The sequence below is a fragment of the Pezoporus flaviventris genome, unplaced genomic scaffold, assembly GCF_033815535.1.
Source record: "Pezoporus flaviventris isolate CSIRO_AGI_PZ_B2104156 unplaced genomic scaffold, CSIRO_AGI_Pfla_v1 ptg000010l, whole genome shotgun sequence".
In the NCBI taxonomy this organism is placed as follows: Eukaryota; Metazoa; Chordata; class Aves; order Psittaciformes; family Psittacidae; genus Pezoporus; species Pezoporus flaviventris.
Window position 1 is genome coordinate 3,082,835 of NW_026892558.1, and position 22,012 is coordinate 3,104,846.

Sequence of the window (22,012 nt, forward strand, 5' to 3'; positions counted from 1 at the left end):
CCAAGCCACTTCCAATAGTTTTTCTAGATCTCTTATTTCAGTCACAGATCATTTTTGGAGCTTTTGCCTGATATCCTCCGCTGACTGCCCCACAAAGGAATTTGCAAGCTGTAATTTACCTTCCTCTGAGGAAGGATCCATTGTGGTGCATTTTCGCATAGTTTCTCTGAGCTTGTCCAGGAACTGTCGGTGACTCTTTTGGCCCCTGTCTTATTTCAAACAGCACCGACTAATTTACTGCTTTAGGTATAGTATTTTCAAGCCCATATTTAATCCAATTTTGATATCTCTTTAGATATGCATAATCTCCAGCATCATTATAATCCCAGTCTGGAGCTGTAAGGGGGATATGATTTTCAACCCTCCCAGCTATCGCCCCTGCAGTAATTTGAGCATTTACCTGTCTACAAGCAGTTTTTATAACCAATTGTTTTTCTGTCTCTGTTAATTTATCCAATATTACATCTGTGTCCTTCCAATCAGGATCCTGACCTTTTACCAGCATCTCAAATTTCTTAGCTACCCCCACAGGGTCATTTAGATAGTTTCTTGCAATCTGCTTCCAATTATCCAAATCTCCTAAAGAGAAATTTACTTTTATCCTGGTACGCCCCTCTGGTCCCATTGCTTCCCTAAGAGGGGCTTGCAGGACAGTCTTAGTTTTACTACTGACACGGGCAGCAACAGGAGTGGTACCTTTGGTGAAACAATCCTCCATTCTGTCCCCAACCATGTTATCCTCGGCTCTCCAGTTTCAAACACATTTCCGCAATATCACAATCAGAACAGCATCTTTCCAATCTATTCCCACCCTGCTTCCTTTCTTTTTCTAAAGCTAAAATTAAAGGATCTGAAGGTGCTATATTAAGTCCACATCCTTTCTGCCATTCTGGGTGGTTTTGCAACGTGAAAAACGTATCTGCATACATTACTTCATCCCATTTTCCCTGCCGCCTCAAAACCAACATTAATTGTAACAAGGTATTACAATTCAGAGTTTCATTTTTAGTCCATTTCTCCGGATCCCCCAGAGTATACAATGGCCGGCATTGGTTACAGCATTTCACCAACGTTTTCCTTATTTACTGAGCCCCCAGGAAACCCTCCCAGTTCTTTCCAATGTGCCAAAATGCACCCTAAAGGACTCTTTTTCAAGATCTCTCCACTCTGCCGATTTTCCCTTATTAATCTCGCATTCACACACACACACAGGATTCCACAGACACACTCCACAGTTACAACACTTGAGACAGAGACTAAAATTGTATCAAAGAAACAACATTTAATAACACAGTTATAACAGTCTGTCACCAATACCAAAATCACAAGATCAAAAGCGTCACTGTAACAAGCCACAAAATAGACACATTCCACACAGTTACAACACTTGAAACAGAAACAACAGTTAATAACACAGTTATAACAGTCTGTCACTAATACCAAAATCACAAGACCAAAATCATCACCATAACAAGCTACAACATAAGTCAAATACCAGTAAAATCCAAAACCTTTTCTATAAGATTCCCACTGCATCTTGCAGGACCCAAACCACAAGATGCCCTCTGCTTCTTCTGGGTGTACACCAAACGGACGCTAGCAGCAGGGTATACGCCTTTATCCATGAGATTTCCTATCTCGATTTACAGAAGGCTTCCAAACCTTGCGTAACACTTAACCAAACCAATTTACCAAACCAAGATGCCCCCTGCATCCTACAGACTATATAAAAGAAAAGAATACCTTTTATGAGATGGTCCTTGTCTGCTCTCGCAGTGATCTGAATGAGTTGAGGGGTCCCTCTGGGAAAAACTCCTGAGGGCCCTAGGGCGCCCTGTCCTCAGCAGGTCCTGCAGCCGAGCGGAGTGTCCCATCTGGGGTGCCAGATTGATTTGGAGAAATCTCCAGGAACTTGCCAAAAAAGTTTAAAGCTGACAAGCAGGTATTCTGTATTGCGGAGCCGGGAGACATGGGGGATTGCTCCTCCAAGCGTGTCTCTACCAGGCATCAACCAGGCTGTGATTATATTGTCCTTAAACATACATATTCATTAGATCACATACATTACATCATACTTCTTAGAGAATGCCTCCTGTATGCATACAAAAATGTGGTAGTGGGCTTTCAGACCCCCGGTGGTTATTTCTTCAATCACTTTTGTTTTAGGATCGTTGTCATATCAGTAACCACCAGGTGGTTCTGGCAAAGCTTATTTTAGTAATTTTGTTTTCTCTATAGTTGCTAACAAAGCCTAACATTCTTCAGGTTACTTATTTACAACCCTATTCTTCAATCAACCCCATTCTTCAATCCACCCTATTCTTCAATCAGCCCCACTCGTCAATGGGTAGCAGCTGGATTCTGCTTTAAGGGAGCTTTTAAAGATTATCTAGTTGCAAGCCCACTGCCACAGGCAGGGACACCTTCCAGTAGAGCAGCTTGCTCCGAGCCGCATCCAACCTGGCCTTGAACACTGTCGTGGTTTAAGCCAGACAGCTTGTTCACTCACTCCCAGTGAGTGGTGCCAGGCTGAGAGCAATCGAGGCCCCCCATCCCGGAGCTCTCCCCTTCCCCTCTCCCGGAGAGATGGGGAGGAGAATCAAAAGAGTGCAACTCCTATGGGTTGAGACAAGAACAGTCCAGCAGCCAATGTACAACACAAATCACCACCACTACCACCACCGACAACAATGATAAGAGAAAATAACAAGGGAAGAGAATACAGTACCACCCGCCAAGAAACGAGTCCCATCCGGAAGCCCGTGTCCTTCCGGGTAACTCCCAGTTACCCCCCACCCCGGGCATGACGTGCTGTGGTATGGAATACCTCTTCGGCTAGCCTGGGTCAGGCGTCCTGTCTCTGCTTCCTCCTGGCTTCCCCTCCTCCCTGGCAGAGCCTGAGCCTCACAAAGTCCTTGGTCAGGGTAAACATCACTTAGCAACAACCGAAAACATCGGCTTCACCAGCACTGTTCCCAGGCTGGAAGTCAAAACAGCACTGCACCAGCTACCACGAAGGAGAAAAATGATTGCTGCTGCTGAACCCAGGATAAACACGGCCAGGGATGGGGCAGCCAGAGTTTCTCTGTGCTCCCTGTACCAGATCCTCAGCACCCTCACAGGGAAAAACTGCCTAAGATCTCAGTCTACCCTCTGTCAGTTTAAAGCCATTCCCCCTTGTCCTGTACATGTTCTGTGCCCATCCATATTTTTTCCTGTGTCACTGCCTGGAATGAGTCATCGGGAGCTGCCTTGTGAGTGGTTCTTCAAAATGATGAAAGTAGGTAATGTATGACACTGTGTACCACACAGCCTGAGTTGTACCCACTGCCCTAACCTGCTACCCTGCTTTAACACAGGGAAAACTACAGCAGTCCAGTAAGGTAAAAAAAAAGGCATTTTCCACTTACAGGAAATAAATCAGCTCAGATGTGACGTGGGGGCACTGCTGCTTGGCAAACATATTGGTTTTGACAAAATCAGACTTGTGTGGATTTTGCTTCCAACATTGATGGCTGCAGTTCCTGTGCTGGTAGCAGAGGTCATGTCCTATCTGTTCCAGATCTGAAAGATTTCAGGCAATGCTTTGAAGAGGTTTTAACAACTTCACCTTTCAGCTGAGGTACAACCTGCCCACGAACAAACTCCAAAGTGTGAATTTTGGACTGAATTTTGTCGTTTTCTCCATCTGATCTGCTGATCAAGCAGGCTTTAGGACAGGCAGGTAAGCCTGAGTGGGGCTGAGACTCCAAGAGAGTCACCAGCACCACCACATGCTGCTTCTCAGCTTTCTATCAGTGCTCCGTGGCCGAGGCAGCTAACAGCACTTTCAGGAATTGGTGACAGACCCTCCACAACCAGTCCCATTGTCCCCACCTTTGACCTATCAGGTATTCACCACACAGTGCTTCAATAAGGAAGTTCTCACCCTCCAAGTCACAGCAGCAACAGGGCAGAAAGAAAGCTGGAGCAGCTCTGCCCTGGAGCCAGGCTGAGAGAGCTGGGCTGGTCCAGCCTGGAGAAGAGAAGGCTCCTGAAGGGGAGACCCTAAAGCAGCTCCAGTGCCTGAAGGGGCTGCAGGAAAGCTGGAGAGGGGCTTGGGACAAGGGATGTAGGGACAGGCCAAGGGGAATGGCTTTAACCTGGCAGAGCGGAGATTGAGAAGAGATCGGAGGCAGAAGTTCCTCCCTGTGAGGGTGGGGTTGCACTGTCACAGAGTGCCCAGAAAAGCTGCAGCTGCTTCATCCCTGGCGGTGTTCAAGGCCAGGCTGGACGGGACTTGGAGCAGCCTGCTCTAGTATAAGGCGTCCTTGCCCGTGACAGGGGGCTAGAACTGGATGAGCTTTATGGTCCCCTCCACCACAAAACACTCTGGTTCTCTGACAGTTCGCCGCGGGGTGGGACTGGCTGGGCGGGGCGGGACGGGGCGGCACCGGGAGCTACAGAGCGGTGTTGGAGCAGTGTCGCTGTCAGAGAGGCAGCAGGATGCAGGAGGCACCGTTCAGGGACCACTTTTGGGTGAGTGGGGTCTCATCAGGTAGGGAGGCAGTGTGGTAGGACCCAGAGGGGCCAGGGGGCTCACAGGAGAGCCGGGGGGTGGTCACTCTGTTTTGACCGGAGCTGCTTCAAAGCCACCTTCATGTTCCTGTGGTGCTGTTGCTGAAGGCTCGGAGCATCCCCATGCAGGCATTCCCTATCCACGCATGTTCCAAGATCCCTGGCTTTGCAGCCTGCCCTGTCCAGCTAAAATACACTCCATTGAGCTGCCGAGCTGGGGGAAGTTGGTGCTGGGTTTGGGGTTTGATAATATTAATTTGATGAACTTCTTAGAGACACTATGGGCAAAAAAGTCTCCTTTGATGCAAACTAATCCTGGATAGGAAAGAGTTCCTCAGTGTGCTGCTGCCAAATTGCAGAGGAAAAGCCACAGTTCAGGGAAAACCAAGTTTTGTTGTTTTTTGGTTTTTTGGTATTCTGAACATTGCTTTTGGAAATGGAGAAGTGCACAATCCCCACTTAGCTGCTGCAAAGCCCTGGCACTGTGGCTGCTCAGTTCCTCTTCATGTGTGAGCCTTCCAGGAAATAAATGACAAAATCTTCTATTTGCAGGCTGAAAATCCCCATCTATGAATGGCCTACAGGGTTTCCCAGATTTCTGGGAAGAAGCTCCTATCTTCCAGGGCAGGGAGAAGGTGTCTGGGTCCTGGGAGGAGCAGGTGCCAGGTTTGGGGGTGCTGATGAGGGGTAAATGCAGAGCACCCAGCTTGTGGAGCATCATTAGTGCATTATCTAGCACATCATCATCTGATACGAAAGCCCAAATGAGTATTGAACCTGATTTGGAGAATGAAGCCAGCTTTGCAACTGGCAGTTGTTTCTCAGCTATTCCCACAGTGCTCACTTTACTTCGCAAATGTGAGGGAGAGGAGGGATTTGAGGGTGGTGGCAGCACCCCCCAGGCTGGGGAGAATAACCATGATGCTATGAAGACATGGATTGTCATGCTTTGTTGGAGCACGGGATTGAAGTAGAGGTCCTCGCTGCAGGGCTGGCTTTGGCTTGCGCTGCCCAGTTTCTTCCTCTCTAGCTGCAGCAGGGCTTTCTAAAGGAGGATCTTGGAGCAAGGAGAAAATACCAGGGCAGCCCCAAGCCCCCCAGGATGAGGAGGAGCTGGGAAATTGCATTGGATGCTTGCTTCTGCCTGACCCCCTGTATTGCAAACATGGCTACATCCTGAATAATGCTCAGTGCTTACTGAGCCCAAAACTGTTGGTACTGACATGGATTTTGTTTGGCTTTTAGCAGTTTCCTTTCTGAAGCTTGTGTGCTTCAACAACTCCCCCTCCCCCCCCCGACAATGGAAATGTACTTGGGCAGAGGCTGGAGTGGAACATGATGGATGTGACTCAGTGGAGAGAGAGAGGCCCTGCTGTGGTTGATCGGCCCATGGAAACAGCAGTTACCATCCCAAGCAGCCTTCACACCATGGGCCAGTGACTGTGCATCAGCTATAAGGGCTGGGGAGGGAGTAGGGGGAGCAAGAGATGGACAGAAAACCCCAAATTCACCTTCTGTTTGCTGTTTAGTGCTGTGAAAGCACAAACGTCCTCCTGCAGTTTTTGCTCTTAAGTTACTTTGCTTAAACCAAAAATTTCAAGGAGAATTCTTTGCTGAAGTGATTGTGTAGTGGTCAGGACAGTCCAATGGGAAAGGAGACATTCTGGGGAGGGCTCCAGGGCAGGGATGCCCCAACTGATGGGACAAAGTCTGAAAAATAACCAAACCCTGCAAAAGCTGAGCAGGGTTTGGTGTCGTATCTACCAGCTTTGAAACAGATCTGGTTGTGAATGGCAACAGCTGAATTTCTCTTGGGGACAAGCTGCAGCCTGCCTTGCTCTTTCAGGGTGGCAGGGCTGTGCTTCAAGCCTATTTAGGACTGATTTAGCCTTAAACCCCATTAGTTCTGTTCTTTTCAGTGGTGTGCATGCGTCTGTCTTTTCCTGCACAGCAACCTAGTCCCCGCCAAAGTTCATGGTGCGATGCTCATGATGTGCTGCATTGGGAAAGCACAGGGCGACTTTGCTCCCTGCATGCCAGTTTGCTCATGCTCTCAGGTCTCTGCACAAGATGATAAATTCCCTTAAATAAAAGGTTTTTCTCTTTCGCATCCTCCTGCAGCTCCTGCTTACCCAGGGGCCAAAGTCCAGAGATGCCTGCAGCTACACATGATTTGCCCTGAAGCCCCCCGCTTGCATGATGCAGCCTGTGCTGCCTGCAAAAGAGCTGTGGACACACCAAAGACTGTGTTTGTTTCCTCTTGCCCTGCATGTAGTAATTGCCATGAGTTGAGCAAGTGTGGGCTTTTTTTGTGTTTGTTTTTGCAAGATGCTGTTCTTCTTTAATCATTTTCTTGGAAAGTACCTGGTTCTCCACAAGCCTGCTCTTGCAGTGTATTTCGGGTAACCCAGCAGCAGAAATTTGGGTTTCATCAGAGCACTTTGGTCCTGTAATAAGAAAAATAGACATTATGATAATGCTAAAAAAGCCCACTTAAAGTCTGGTGTATTGGCTCACAGCTTGCCACTTGGAGAGTGGAGTTATGGTCATTTTGCACTAAATGAGACAAAACCACTGCTCTGCTCTCTGCAGTGTGTTTAGCAATGCTGCTACAACAATCCATAGCTCAGGCAAGTAATCTGCAGTAAAAACTGCACTGGCATTTTTAGTTTTCTAATAAAGCATATATCAAAGTACCTGAAAATACTTACATACCCCCAAATGCATAGGAAATAACCATAGCATCTCTTTTTTTGCAGTGGCACAAAGGAAATATGGGGGAAAAGAAATGCTTTGCCCCTTGCTGCAGAGCAAGGGAGCATTGGTGTGTGCAAAGGAACCAGCAGTTCCTCCCTGTGGCCTCTCTACCATGGGCTATGGATGGTATTTTGTCAGTGATGTGACTGGCTGTATTTCTCCTTCATTGGCATGATATTCTTTCAGCCCTGTTTAGCTGGCTGTGGATAAACTCCCTTTTCTTGCATTCCCTCAGCCAGTCCCAGGCTCCTGGGTTCATCACCCTGCTGCTGAGCCACAGTGTGATGCTGGCTGCACCATTTCACTTCCCCTTGCTCCTGCCTATCCTTCTCTAAATGGAGCCTGGCCTGGCAGAGTTTATCAGCAGCATTATGAAACACTCAGGTCCCTGTCTGAAAGGAACAAAGTGGGGTTTGTGGGAAGAAGCAGTTGCATCAAAGCGGAATGGTCCATTGCTCTCTGTGTCTCTGGGATGAGCAGGATGGGTGTGTTCCCCTATGGTAAGGAAACTTCAAATGAAAAATTATTAATAAAAAAGCTGCTTTTTGCGGCTTTCTGTCTGAGGTGGGTGACTTTACAGCGAGTCCTGTTCCTCCCTGAGGTGAGTTTTGTCTGTCCTGTTGTACCCACCTGGTCATGGAACAGGGAGGAACTGCAGCCTCTTGCACTCTGCACCCTGCAGGCACCAGCACAAAGTTTTATTTCATCCCAGCCATATCTGCAGAACCCTGAGTGATTCTGAGGCTGTGCTGACTGTGAGCAAGAATAGCACAGCCATTTATTTCTGGCTACTAAAATAGTCACTCAGCTTCTGCTGCGTTTATCTAAGCAAGTGAGGCTGAGAAGAAAAGCTCTGGACCCCCCCACTTCATTTCTGGGCCCCTCACTAGAAGAGAGACATTTTACAGGAGAGACATTGAGGTGCTGGAGCGGGTCCAGAGAAGGGCAATGGAGCTGGTGAAGGGCCTGGAGCACAAGTGTGATGGGGAACAGCTGAGGGACCTGGGGGGTTCAGTCTGGTGAAGAGAAGGCTCAGGGGGGACCTTATTGCTCTCTACAACTGCTTGACAGGAGGTTGTAGTGAGGTGGGGTTCGGTCTCTTCTTCCAAGGAATAAGTGATAGGACAAGAGGAAATGGCTGCAAGCTGCACCAGGGGAGGTTTAGACCAGGTATTAGGAGAAATCCTCCCCTGAAAGGGTTGACAAGTCCTGGAACAGGCTGTCCAGGACAGTGGTGGAGTCGCCATCTCTGGAGGTGTTTATAAGATGTGTAGATGTGGCATTTAGTGACATGGTTTAGTGGTGGATTTGGCAGTGCTGGGTTAAGGGTTGGACTCAATGATCTTAAAGGTCTTTTCTGATCTAAACAATTCTCTGATTCTTTGATTCTCCCATGTCACTAGCTTCATTGGGTATGTGTCTTGAGGAGGTTTTCCATGTTGAAGATGAATGAAAAGCTCAGCAGCTCGCCCTTTAGCTGCGAGTCATACAAGGTCAAAACTTGTCTTCAGATCCCCACTAGAGCATTTTAGCTCTTTTGCCTGTAAGTACACCAAAAGCCAAAGCATTACAACAGGCACACAAATTCCGTCTCCCTGTCAAGTCCATTGGGAGGATGTTTCAATCATAGGCAGTGGATTGGGAAGGGGGGCTCACCCTGCTGAGCCCTGCAGGCTCAGGAAACATCAGCTGCTGCTTTGCCACCTTGAAACCATCTGCTGTTTTCATGCAGTTTCCTCTAAAAAGCATGTGGGCTCGGAGCTCTGCCCAGTGGGGAGCACCAGGACAGCTATGTGCAGGGGTGCAGGGTGGAAGGAGAGATGCTTGTCCTCCTGTATCCCTCTGGTTGGGGAGGCTTGGTGCAACTCCCCATCCTCCATATCCGTATTTGGCTCAGTTTATGATGTCTTTAAATCTTGTCCTCTGTCCCTATGGCTCTGTGCTTGCCGCTTTGCCCTTCCTCTGTCATTGCTCCCTTCCTGCCTTGCCTTTGGGATGTCCTATGGGCAGTCATGCTTTCATTCTTTCCATGCCAACATCTGCCCACAAGGGTGCTTGCTGTGACGGCTGGTTTCAGGGCATATAAACCTGCCGCACTCCTTCTAGGCCAGGAGCAACTTTACTTCCTGGAAGAAGCTTTTTTGGAAACTTCCACTGGCTGTGTCACCTCCCATGCTTCATGTAACATGTTCCACTAGGAGGGCTGGTCCAGCCTTGGGTGTTTAGGAAATAGAATCACAGAATCACAGACTGGTTTGGGTTGGAAGGTTCCTTAAAGCTCATCCAGTTCCAACCACCTGCCTTTGAGCCTTTGGGTGCCCTTACACTCAGTGATGTGGGTCTGACTGTTCTAGTCAGTGGTTCTCCACATCCATTTTATTTCCTGGGAAACCAGGGATAGGAAGACAAGTTAGGATGTTCCTGTGTTTTGCAACTGGCATGAAGACTGATTTCAGTGTAGGTGTTTTTCCTTTTTCACAGGCCCCATTAGCAAAGACATGATGCAAGCTTGAGGATGGGTTGTGTGTTTATCAGCAATAAGCCCATTTTGGAAGGATGTGCTTTGTACTTTGCAAAGAAACAGAAGCTGTTTTGATTTTTGCTTAGGTCCTGCTCCACAGTTCTCTCTTCCTGTGCATGCCATGGATGGAGCAAAGCTGACCTGGGGTACGTGGGGATTTCCTGCAGGTCCCCCTCCACCACATCTACATTTCACTTCTTGCTTTCTGGCCACTGACATTCAAGTCCTTGACTCCTTAGGGAAGTCTGCATTATTAAATCCTTCATTTATCACAAATACCAGCCCTGTTCCTGCTCTTATCTTGCACCAGGTATAAACTCCTGATAAATCCCCCCTTCTGCTGTCCACACTTTCACACCAGTTCTCTGCATACTCTCACCCTAGCTTCAAAGCATTTCCTGAGTCTCTCTCTCCTGCATTATTCCTCTTTAGGTTTCTTAATAACTGTTTGTGGCTTTTGCTTCCTTTCCCTGAGTTTCGTATCTGCTTCTACCATTGCTTCTGTTCTGCAGCTTCTTTCCCTGTCTTTTTTGTTCCAATGTGCGCTGTTCTACGCAACATTGCTGCTCTTTGCAGAACACTACAGGTAGCAGCTTCTGCTCAGCTCCTCATCTGCTTCAGGCTTCTTCCAGAGCATCTGTTTGTATTATTATGGCACTTAGGAAGCCTGCTCTCAGCCCAGGTTTCCAGGTAAATCCTGCAAAATTCCTAGGGCAAAACTCCATTTTTTGTATTAAGGTGCTTCCAGGCATGGGCATGAGGCAAGTATGGTATAGAGTTAGGCAACCTTCATCCTACCCCACCTACATCATTGCTGCATGTGTGTGTATATATATATATACATATATATATAAAAAAATAAGCATCAGTACAATATATGGTTTTAAGAAGCTTAAGAATGCTTTCCATCAAATTAGAAAGAAAGCATTGATCCTTCAGAAGTCTATGTGAAGTGTGAGTGGCACTGTGGGACTGAGAGGGTTGGAAGATGGAACTTCCATCTTGGAGATGGAGATATCTACATTTGACCAACCAAGTCCTGTGGGTGGTGGAGGCAGGATCTCTCCATGGCTGTGTTGTTCTGTGCGGAGTGAAGAAGCCATTTGTGATGTATTGGAGGGCTTACAGCAGTGGTGGGGGAGAACTTGTTACTTAGGGAAATGATCTTTGCAGTGGTGTTTTGAATTGATGTGTGGGTCAGTGCTGCTTTTTGGAAGGCCAAAGAGAAAGCTGTTGCAGGACTGGCCATTGGGTGCATCCATGCATTACTGTGAGGGCAGCAAGAGTGCAAGAAGTCCATAGCTCAGCAATCCAGAACTGAAAAGTCTGATAAATTCATCACCAGCCCATGTATATATATATATATATATATATATATATATATATATATAAAGACTTGTGGGGTTTTTATTGTTTGATTTTATTAAGTTAAAGCTGATAGCTAAAGTCCTAGGAGGAGATGCTGTGCCTCATGAGGTCAGCTGTCCTTAGGCCAGGAGAAAGCAATGAGATGTGGTAGAGAACTGAGCTCTTCTGTTTTCTTGAAGTCATGGAAGTGCCTTGTCCAATACTGCCACCATTGTTCTCATTCTGGAGCCTTTCCCACCCCTCAAAGAAACAGATCTTATTTCATAAAAAGGCACTTGCACACTTGCTCCCAGCTGAGCTACTGCTTGTGCAAATGCTGCTTGAGGTGGCAGTGCCCATGGACTGCACTGACCAGGGTGTGACTACTGTTATTGTGTTTTCAGAGTACGGATCTGACAAGCACAGTTGGCTATGACAGCATAATTCAGCATCTGAATGATGGCAGGAAGAACTGCAAAGAGTTTGAGGACTTTCTGAAGGAAAGGTATGGAACTGTCTCCAACAACAGGTTGGGCTGAACCTGAGAAGTGGGGTGGTGGCACTACTTCTATTCATGTATTCCCAGTCGGGTTTCTGTCACTTTGTCATGTCCACTATGTTTTATGTTTTAACAAGTTTTAATATAAAACACCTCTGGTTTTTGAGTGATGAGGAACTTAGGTTCTTACACTGTCCTTTCACTGCATGGCTTGCTGCTCTGGTATGAAGTCCATTCAGACGTGGACTAGATGATCACATTTTGAACTGTCTATTAAAAAGAAAAGAGGAGTCAGGAGCAGTTTAATAATTCAGTCTTACATGCTGGATGTGTTTGCAGCTGCTGGTAGCCTGCCCAGGCCACATGTTCTACAATGAAGTCCACCTTGCTGTTCAGCTTGCAGAAGATCTTTGACACAGGAGAGCCATGGCTTTGTTCTGAATTTGTCTTTGTACATCATGGACAGCCCATATAGTTTATGTTAAAAATAAGTAGTAGACCTAAGGTCATATCAGAGGATATGACCTAAGTAGAGGTTCTGCAGAGGGCACAACAGAGATGGTCTGGCCATGTATTTTGAGTTTATGGTTCCTTTGGTTAGCAATGGCTAATGAATAGTGTTGTAGAACAATCCTGAAACCTCTAAATACAAGACTTGGCAGAAATCAGCCTGGAACAAAGGTAAGGGGGATGAAGAGGGGAGCCTGCTGTTAAAAGTGTCTAATGCACATATATTATCTAGGCTGTAATACCACATTCCAGGAATATTTGGGCTTTCAGGCTGACTGGGGAACCATCCACTGAACCCCAAGAATTGTGTCTCACTCAACCACGGCAATAGAGAGAGTGCAAAAACTGTGCCCTGTTCCTCTCTGCTGTTGAAGGAGGTTCCCATTGAGGTGTCTAGCTAGGAGGAAGTTAGAGGCAGGCCTTGGACTTGCTAGTGGCATCCCTCTCTGAACAGCCCAGCTGTTACATGGTCCCACTCATGGAGAACATGGTTGTTGGATTTGATGCTTTGCCTCAAAAGGAAGTTCATGGGAATATTGTTAGATAGAGGAAAAAAATCAATTTAGAATATTTATTTTTTCCATTTTCCTACAAGCTTTGTTTTTTTAAGAGTTAAGTCAGATGAACCCCACTGCCAAACTCTAGAAATCAGTAACATAGGCATCTGCATCTGCGCTAGAGATACAGGCATTTTAGGAAACTATTTTACCCAGTAGACCTTGTAATGCAAGTCTTTAGCTGCGCTTGCTTCTCTCCACTGACAGCAGACAGCTAGGGTAGCTTGACTAGATGGAGTTATCTGCATTTGACCAACTAAGACCTTGTTGTCTGTACAGATTTCAGTGCAACTGCAGAAAGCTGGCTGCTCTTAGACTTCAACACATAGGTTTTCTTTCCCACCAGCTCTTTCTTCCAAGAGAGGAGGACAATACAATCTCTCAAAGGTGTTATTTATATTACTGCACAAGATGTGGTCACTTCTTCTGGTGTTCTTCCCAAGACAGAAGAGAGTACCTATTGTCTTGCTCTAAAAAGAGCTGGAATGGCCCAGCTGAGCTTTGGAGTGCATGTACAGTGGCTGTGTGTTCTTTGAGGTGCCTAATCCCTTGTGATTTAAACTACATTTGGTTTGAATCAACCAAATCAGATTCAAATCACTTTGTGAGGATGGAGCGACAGACACTGATGGCCGATACACAGAAAACTTGTGTTCACACAAGCCTTGTTCACATGGGAAACTGAGCTAAAAAACTGTGGAGGCAGTGGCTCCATCTAGCCACCAGCTGCACTGGCTGCGTCATCTTCCACCTCCTATGGAGGTGGTCCTTGCATCTATTGACCATAGGGAGATGGGCAATGCATTGGGACCACAGACACAGCAAAGTAAAATGTTCTCACCAGAAGGCTGTTGTAGCAGCAAACAACAGTCTTCCTTCAGCCAACTGTGCACAGTTGTTTTGCAGCAGATGGGGAGGGTGTTAAGAGTGAGTCTTGGCTCAGCCTGCAAACAAGTATCAGTTTCTGAAGTAAGAACTTCCTCTCATGTCAATCTTTCCTCAACAGGGCAATAATAGAAGAAAAATATGGCAAAGAGCTCATTAACTTGTCAAAGAAGAAGCCCTGTGGACAGACAGAGCTGAAGTAAGTTCACAGTCCCATGTATGTTTTGCTTTTATGGGTGTCCTTACTTGGAGAAATGAAGGAAGGAGACTGTGAGAGACAGAAGACTATTGAAATGTGATTGGGACTTCTATCAGAGGGTGATCTGAAATTGGTCTGTGAATGAACAGTGCACAGTTGGGTTGTACTTTGCTGATGATTGAGTTGGGCTCCACCAAGTTCCCACCAGCCGTAGCCTAATCAAAGCACTGTGGCTGCGCAGGCAAGATGTGGAGTGGTAGTTCAGCAAAAGGAAAAGGATCATGAGACCTTGGGTTTGCTCCTGACTGTTTTTGTGGTCAGAGGGAAGTACAGGCACTTGCTTGACTCAAACCATGCAAATCTGCAAAGCCCAGTGTTACCATGCCACAGAGATCCTGTGGCCACTGCAGTCGGCTTCATGACTGTATTTCCATTTCCCCACCAACTCCTGGCACCTTTTACTTCCCCCTTTGTTTCTATACTTCATACATGCCTGGTCTGATATTCTCTGATCATTTATTTACAGTTTTATATTGAGGTGTCACATAAAATGTTTCTAAAATCTTTACTGCACAATCTTAATAGGGAGAGAAATTCCTACAGTTCCAACCACTGGCCAGTGCACCATGTAGAAGGTGTTCATATGTCCCAAATGATACTTCTAGGACATTGCCTGAAATATTTGTCATAAAACTCAGAATTGTCAATAGCATCCAATATTCAGAAAGATCTAAGGTAGATCTCAAACCAATTAAGCTGTGTTGTATTTGCTGAGAGGGAAAAAGCCAGACGTGTAAAGAGGATAAATAAACCTGCTTCAAGCTGTCTTGGCCTGTGTTAAGTTGGGGACATGCTATTCAGTTTGAGAGAAGTGCTCTGCTGATTCCTGAACCTGACTGTGCTTTCCCATTCTCTTTAATTTGTTTTTCAGCACGCTGAAGAGATCCCTGGATGTTTTCAAGCAACGTAAGTAATTCTTCATGTTTGCCAGGACACTTGGCAGTGCCAAAGCCTGCTAGTTTAGAAAAAAAATAGCAGAGAAACTCTCAAACCTGTCTGATGCTGGAGTTAGGCGTAGGCTGGCCTTCTGGACCACATCATCCCTTTGGCTCCAGAGCATGTGTGGGAGAGGGACCCACAGAGCATCTTGCTGGGGATCTTTGTGTCCTTCTGGGGCAGGCTGCACTCAGAAGTCACCCTTATGTTGTACCTCAGAAGCTGCGCATGGGAAGCTCATCTGGAGTTTCCTGGACTGTCTTGCCTTGCCTTCTTCCCAAGTAACAAGTGAAAGGACAAGAGGAAATGGCCTCAAGCTGCACCAGGGGAGGTTTAGATGGTTATTAGGAAAAATATTTTCCCTGAAAGGTTTGTCAACCACTGGTACAGGCTGTCCAGGGCAGTGGTGGACTCACCATCCCTGGAGATGTTTAGAAGATGTGTATTTAGAGATATTTAGAAGATGTGCTCAGTGACATGGTTTAGTGGTGGACTTGGCAGTGCTAGAATAATGGCTGGACTCAGTGATCTTAAAGGCAGGTCTTTTCCAGCCTAAATGATTCTACAATTCTAATTGGACCATCTACAAGATGATACTTTGGCCACCTTACATTGCCCCTCCATTTCCATGTACACACGGCAGGCAACAACCCTGTGCTGAGGGCTGGTGCTCTGCTCTCCTGTGCTGAGTCCACTCTCTGCTCCAGCCAAGTTTATCTGCTGCCCTAACCCTCGGTGAACCTCCCCAGCACGGCTCTGTTGTTGAAGCAGCTGGCTATTCATAGCTGTGGGTTTGAAAAAGCTCTGGGGCTTGAATCATGAGATACACTTTGCTTATGTCCTTTGATGAGCTTGCTGGGGTGCTGTTCTACAGTATGACCAATTCATTTCCAGCAGGATGAGCCTGAGATTTTTTTAGCGTGTTTCTGTGCCGCAAGTTGACTGTCTGCTAAAGTGGGGCAATGCTTCCTTCAGGAATCTGCTTCAGGGTGCTGTATGTTGAAGCCTACTTGAATTCACAGAGGTGAGGGGCAGATGTGACTGTGCTTGCTTGAGACCAGTTTTCTTACACTGAAAAGCAGGCCCCAGCAGGACTCACCCAGGACTGATCCAAGGCAATGCTGCTTGGATGCCACTTCAAATGTCCTGCTCCTTTTATATGTTTCTGCACAGGGATATGTGATATGGGGTCAGTACGATGTCAGCTACAACCGCTGACTTGAGGGAAAGAGGTGTATTTGGGGTATACATATATACTCAAATTTCTTTTCTTTGCAGAGATAGACAATGTGGGACAAGGTCACATCCAGCTGGCACAAACCCTTCGGGAAGAAGCAAAAAAAATGGAGGAATTCAGGGAAAAGCAAAAACTGCATCAGAAGAAGGTCAGGGTGTTGATCCATCACCATCCTTGGTGATGGATCCTGACTCATGTCTCCCACCATGCCCCAGCCCCCTGCGTGCCCCCCATGCTTGCTGCTGCTGCGAAGTCCTGAGCTCCTTCCTATATATTGCCACCCTGCTGCTGAACCAGCAACCTCTGACTTCCTGTTTCTGACTGCCACATCTTCTCCTTTGAGTGCCTTTTGGGGCCAGCAATCGCAGGGGCTCAGCTCCAGAGACACCAGCCTCAACCAGGAATGTTCTTAAAGCATATATATATAAACATATATATATATATATATATCTCATATATATAGTGTTGCCTGATCTCCACAGGGTTTGCTAAAATTGGTAAGCCTTTTAACCTCTTCTGGCTTGAGATTCCTTTGTCTAGAAATTGAGGAAAAACTTCTAGAAGTTTGGACCTAGCAGAAGGAAGTGGGATTCCCAATTTCCCTAGATTCAATGGAGACGATACACTACTATATATTGGTGGATTTCATTTGTAGAGTTCTTTTGCATAGACAGGAGGAGGCTTAGCTAGAAGTATAAAAGGTGGGTTTTGTGAAGATGCTTGAGGTGGACATAGGTCCTTAAGGCCATCTGAATTTGGTCTGTGCCTCGTCTTTTCCTAACCCATATAGTCTCTCCTGGAGCTTTGATGGTCAGTGATGTGTTGACTCTAGCTCTGTTGTCTTCACAGATAGAACTCATAATGGAGGCGATTCACAAAACCAGGAATCTGCAGTACAAGAAGACCATGGAGGTAAAGCAAACATGCTGCTCTTTCTTGCTATATGGTTTAACACTGCTAACACGCGTGCACAGTGCTGGGGCAGTCTTGAATATGAGGGTCTTCCTCTGCTGCAACTCATGCAGACACTACATCAAGAGCTGCAGCAGAGGAAGACCGTCACATTTGAGTCTGCATAGTGTGTTCTGAAAAAGTGAAGAGTACACCAGGGACATGGCTGGTAGCAGCTCTGCAGGGTTGGATAGGAGTGATTTAGATGTCACGGACTCGATTGCTATGAGCTTTTCATGCCAAATGAAGAGCAGCTTGTCTTGTGAGGTCAGTTTTGCTCATGCAGCAGGGCACTGGGGATGTTGTGTGTTGTCCCCTGCTCTGCAGGCAGACTGTGGTCACCTCTCCACTTGTAGGCTGTGTTTTCCTCCAGAGCTACCTGCATGAGCTGTAATAGCGAATCACTGCTTGCTAACACGCTCCTGCCCTATTTGTTGACTTTCCTAGGCCAAGCGCCTCTATGAGCAGCGCTGCAGGGATAAGGATGAGGCGGAACAGGCTGTGCACCGGAACGCAAACATGGTTACACAGAAGCAGCAGGAGAAGGTATGGAGAAGTGGGTGGCCATGGGACAGAAGTAGGAAGGGTGTATGTTCTTGGAGCTCTCCTGCCCCATAACTCTTCTCCCAGCTCTGGGTTTGGGGGTGAGATGGAAGGGCTGGTGATGAGCACCTCCTTTATGAAGACAGCTGTGGAAGTTGGGGCTGTTCAGCCTGGAGAAGAGAAAGCTGCGTGGAGACCTCATAGCAGCCTTCCAGTATCTGAAGGGGGCCTATAGGGATGATGGAGAGGGACTCTTCATTAGAGACTGTAGTGATAGGACAAGGGGTAGCGGGTTAAAAGTTAAGGAGGGGAAGTTTAGATTGGATATAAGGAGGAAATTCTTTCCTGTGAGGGTGGTGAGGCACTGGAATAGGTTGCCCAGGGAGGTTGTGAATGCTCCATCCCTGGCAGTGTTCAAGACCAGGTTGGACGAGGCCTTGGGTGATATGATTTAGCGTAAGGTGTCCCTGCCCATGGCAGGGGGGTTGGAACTAGATGATCTTAAGGTGCTTTCCAACCCTAATTATTCTATGATTCTACGATTCTCCGGTTGGACTTCAGTACCATTGGCAATGAACTGGAGCTCTCCTATAGGATTTTTTCTCTCTCCCATTTTTGACAGCTGTTTCTCAAGCTGGCTCAGACAAAATCATCTCTGGAGGACTCTGGTGAGTGTGGAAATGCAGGCTTTGCAGTGTTTTCCGTGGCAGGGGGTTGTGAAGCCATGGCATGGCTCTTGAGTGAGCTCCAGCTCTTGGGGCAGGGCTGGCTCCTCAGAAACTCATGCTCAACATACCAGAGGTGGAGAAGCCTTCACAGCCCTACCAACGCTGTTCCCACCATTTCCCTGTGGCATGACCCTCCACAATGCTGTGCAGCTCTGCATTTCCTTGCAGTACACATCCATAGCTGGGCTCATGCATTACTGCTCCTTTCACCCTGGTGTCCCTGCCAATTCAGGCTTCATGTATTGTCTTCTAGCAAAGGGTGTTTTTAGTCATTGTTAACCAGATGAGAGTATGATTTCCCGCACAGACAGGAGTTACCAGCAGAGTGTTACCACACTGGAGAAGATCCGGGAAGAATGGCAGAAAGAGCACATCAAAGCTTGCGAGGTAAAAGCCTCTAAATGCCTTCACATGGCAGTGTGGTCCTCTGGATGTCCGCTCCTCACTGCAGAGGTCCAGGATGGCATAGATGTGCCTTCTGTGTGTTTCCCTGGCAGTGAAGCAGCAGGATGTGTTGCAGCTAACAATGTGTGTGTCTCATTCTTGGCTTCTGGCAAAGAAGCAGCATGTGCTGCAGCTAACTGTGTAGGCCTCACGCTTGGCTTCTGCATTTAAATTCCCACCACTTCAAGATTTCCACTATCTTTTTTGTTTTAATTTTAATTCTACCATCTTTTAAAATTAACAGAGTCAAATTAGGGACATTTTGCCCATTAACCTGCTTGCGCATTTGGTATGGTCCTTATACTGACAGCTTTGGTCACCTCTTGGTACTCAGTGACTTATGGCCAGTATGTCCTTACAGACACACCACCACCTAGCAGACTCTGAAACTGTGAAAGACTTTAAATGAGTTTGCAGCAGAAGGTGCTGGCATACTGGGGACACAAGCTGGGTGAAGCCATCTCCATGTGAATCCAGTGTGCCAGCAGCCCTTCACCATATATCTCACATGGTAGTATGGGAACCCCTCTGAGTGGATGTATCAGCCTAAAGCAGACTGCCTCATAGCAAAGTGGTCTAGCCAGGACTTCCAGCAAGTGCTGGAGAATCCCAGGGCTAGTGACGAGAGGACTGTGATGCTGCTCTTCTACTGACCCGTGTCTTGCAGCCGTCTGTGATCTGTAACGGAGGGTCAAAGGAGGTGATCCTGCCCCCCACTGCTCTTGTGAGACCTCACTTGGAGTATTGCGTACAGTTCTGGTGTCCTCAACATAAAAAGGACATGGAACTGTTGGAACAAGTCCAGAGGAGGCCACAAGGATGGTCAGGGGACTGGAGCACCTCCCATATGAAGACAGGCTGAGAAAGTTGTGGCTGTTCAGTCTGGAGAAGAGAATGCTGCATGGAGACCTCAGAGCAGCCTTCCACTATCTGAAGGGGACCTACTAGGATGCTGAGGAGGGACTCTTCATTAGGGACTGTAGCGACAGGACAAGGGGTAATGGCTTCAAACTTAAACAGGGGAAGTTTAGGTTAGATACAAGGAACAAGTTCTTTACTGTGAAGGTGGTGAGGCACTGGAATGGCTTGCCCAAGGAAGTTGTGAATGCTCCATCCCTGACAGTGTTCTAGGCCAGTTTGGACTGGCCTAACTATTCTGATTCTTTGATTCTATGGACAGGGACTGCAGCAGTTTAGGTTTTATGCCATGTCTGCTGCAAGCTTGCTAACAGCCTTCCCACTCCCAGCTGTTCTGATCCCTTCCCAACCTACTTCTCATTAGGCCTCTATTTTAAGTTTTCATTTTAAAATGGAATTTCCTGACTGTGTTGTGTGGTATGTCAGCGCCTCAGTGCTGGTGTGCTTTCCATGTCAGGAGTCTCTAAAACCCTTTATGATAGTGGGGTGTAGAAAGCAGTAGTTTCACTTCAACAGATGGATCACGTGGAGGTTTTCCCCTCAGTGTGTTGCAAAGGTTATAAATGATAACAACTGCATATGTACACGTGCGATGAAAGGCTGTCAGGGAAATGAGTAAAGGCTCATGAAATGGAGCTATACCAGACAGTACATTTCGAAAGACTTGTGTTTCAAGCTCCTTGGAAAAGGGATGGTAAGAAAAGGGATGGTAAGGAAAGGGAGAAAAGACAAACCAGTCGAGACACTTTGCTTTCAGATATCCCAAATGCTTTTTTATTGCTCCATAGTTGTGGGAGAGAAGTCAGCTGGGACTGCAGGACCATGGGGTACCTAGGAAACATGCAGTGCCTTTAGGAAGCTGGCTTCATCTCCCCAGAGGTAGTGGTGTGCTGACTGACCCCTTTCACATCAGCCCTGCAGACCTTCCTCGAGCTTAACACTCATCTTTAAAATATCTGGCTGTGTAAAGGGTCGACTTCTTCTCTGGACGAGGTCTTTTCCAACCTAGTTGGTTCTATGATTCTGTGACTCATGGTTACCATGCTTCCTGCAGAAGACCAACATCACCTACTCCTTGCTGTGGATGGTTGATCAAAGATCTACCAGTGATCTTTGTAGTGGGATGAAAAGAGATCAGAATAGAAAACATTTGTTCTCAAAGATGTTAGGGCTGTTTTGTCTGTGTCATTTCAGTTCTTTGAGACTCAGGAGTGTGAGCGGCTCAACTATTTCCGCAATGCCCTCTGGCTTCATGTCAACCAGCTCTCCCAGGACTGCGTCCAGAATGATGAAGTATGTCAAAGGAAAAATCTTCATCTTTATTTTGAGAAAACACAACCCAGTTTCCTTCCCTGTGCTGAGTTGGGTTGTGGCCTTTAATCAGCCACCAGACACCAGCATAAGTGTGCACACAGATTTTGGCCAGAGCTCTCACAGATGAGCTTTCATCTGGGATTCCCATGTTTTTTGAGGATTGTGAGGCCCTGGCATAGGTTGCCCAGAGAAGCTGTGGCTGCCTCATCCCTGGCAGTGTTCAAGGCCAGGTGAGGACGGGGCTTGGAGCAACTTGCTCTAGTGGAAGGTGTCCCTGCCCATGTCAGGGGCTTGGAACTGGATGAGCTTTAAATGTCCCTTCCAATCCCAACCCGTCTGGGATTCTATGATTCCCTTACAACTGGAGCTTGTGCCCATGTCCTGGGTGAGTGCCGGGCTTTCAGCCATGTGTAAAAAACACCTGAAAAAACCTGCATGTTTTTTGACCTCATTTACAAAAAATGCTTTTGATTTCCCTTTCATAGAAATATGAGGAAATCCGCAAGAGTTTAGAACTGTGCAGCATTGAAAAGGACATTGATTTTTTTGTAAATTTACGCAAAACTGGAAGTTTGGCACCAGGTAAGAGCTCAGTGCAATCTCACAGATTAGTGCTGTCTTCCTTGTACTTCTCTTGGAGCTGCTTCTCTGATAAGCATCAGTTTGGATGCAAGAAACACTGATCTTGCAACATCCTTCCTTTCATTGCCTGGCGTGCAACACTGATCTTTGCCACTCTTGACCAGCTCCTGAAGATAATCTTCTCTTCTTGTAACATTAATTTCATTTATCAGACATTTTCACAGAGAGGGGACTTAGCAGTTGAATGCTGGTATGACAGAAAATTAATGGCTTTAAAAGGTCTGGACTTTACTATTGTTAATTTTTTTAGCTCCTGTTGTTTATGAAAACTACTACAATACACAAAGAAATCCAGCTCCTGTGAGAAGTCCAGTTCCCATGCCTATATCCAGGTAAGAGACACAACATGTACAACTGTGTTGTGGTTTAAGCCCAGCCGGTAACTCAGAACCACGCAGCTGCTTCCT

At 46.8% G+C, this 22,012-nt stretch overlaps 1 protein-coding gene across 2 annotated transcripts in view; it reads left to right on the forward strand.

Moving 5' to 3' along the window:
- Nucleotides 1-22,012, forward strand: part of LOC133267870 (proline-serine-threonine phosphatase-interacting protein 2-like) — a 349,308-nt gene that overhangs the window by 321,812 nt on the left and 5,484 nt on the right. For both annotated transcript variants that reach the window (XM_061450554.1, XM_061450553.1), the window contains exons 1-12: nucleotides 4,421-4,518; nucleotides 11,587-11,687; nucleotides 13,755-13,832; nucleotides 14,764-14,798; nucleotides 16,107-16,213; nucleotides 16,915-16,977; nucleotides 17,464-17,562; nucleotides 18,182-18,227; nucleotides 18,595-18,674; nucleotides 20,844-20,942; nucleotides 21,449-21,545; nucleotides 21,856-21,937. In XM_061450554.1, coding sequence (XP_061306538.1) covers nucleotides 4,486-4,518; nucleotides 11,587-11,687; nucleotides 13,755-13,832; nucleotides 14,764-14,798; nucleotides 16,107-16,213; nucleotides 16,915-16,977; nucleotides 17,464-17,562; nucleotides 18,182-18,227; nucleotides 18,595-18,674; nucleotides 20,844-20,942; nucleotides 21,449-21,545; nucleotides 21,856-21,937 — 920 coding nt within the window. In that variant the 5' untranslated portion in view covers nucleotides 4,421-4,485. Of the gene's footprint in view, nucleotides 4,519-11,586; nucleotides 11,688-13,754; nucleotides 13,833-14,763; nucleotides 14,799-16,106; nucleotides 16,214-16,914; nucleotides 16,978-17,463; nucleotides 17,563-18,181; nucleotides 18,228-18,594; nucleotides 18,675-20,843; nucleotides 20,943-21,448; nucleotides 21,546-21,855; nucleotides 21,938-22,012 lie in introns of those variants that run through there.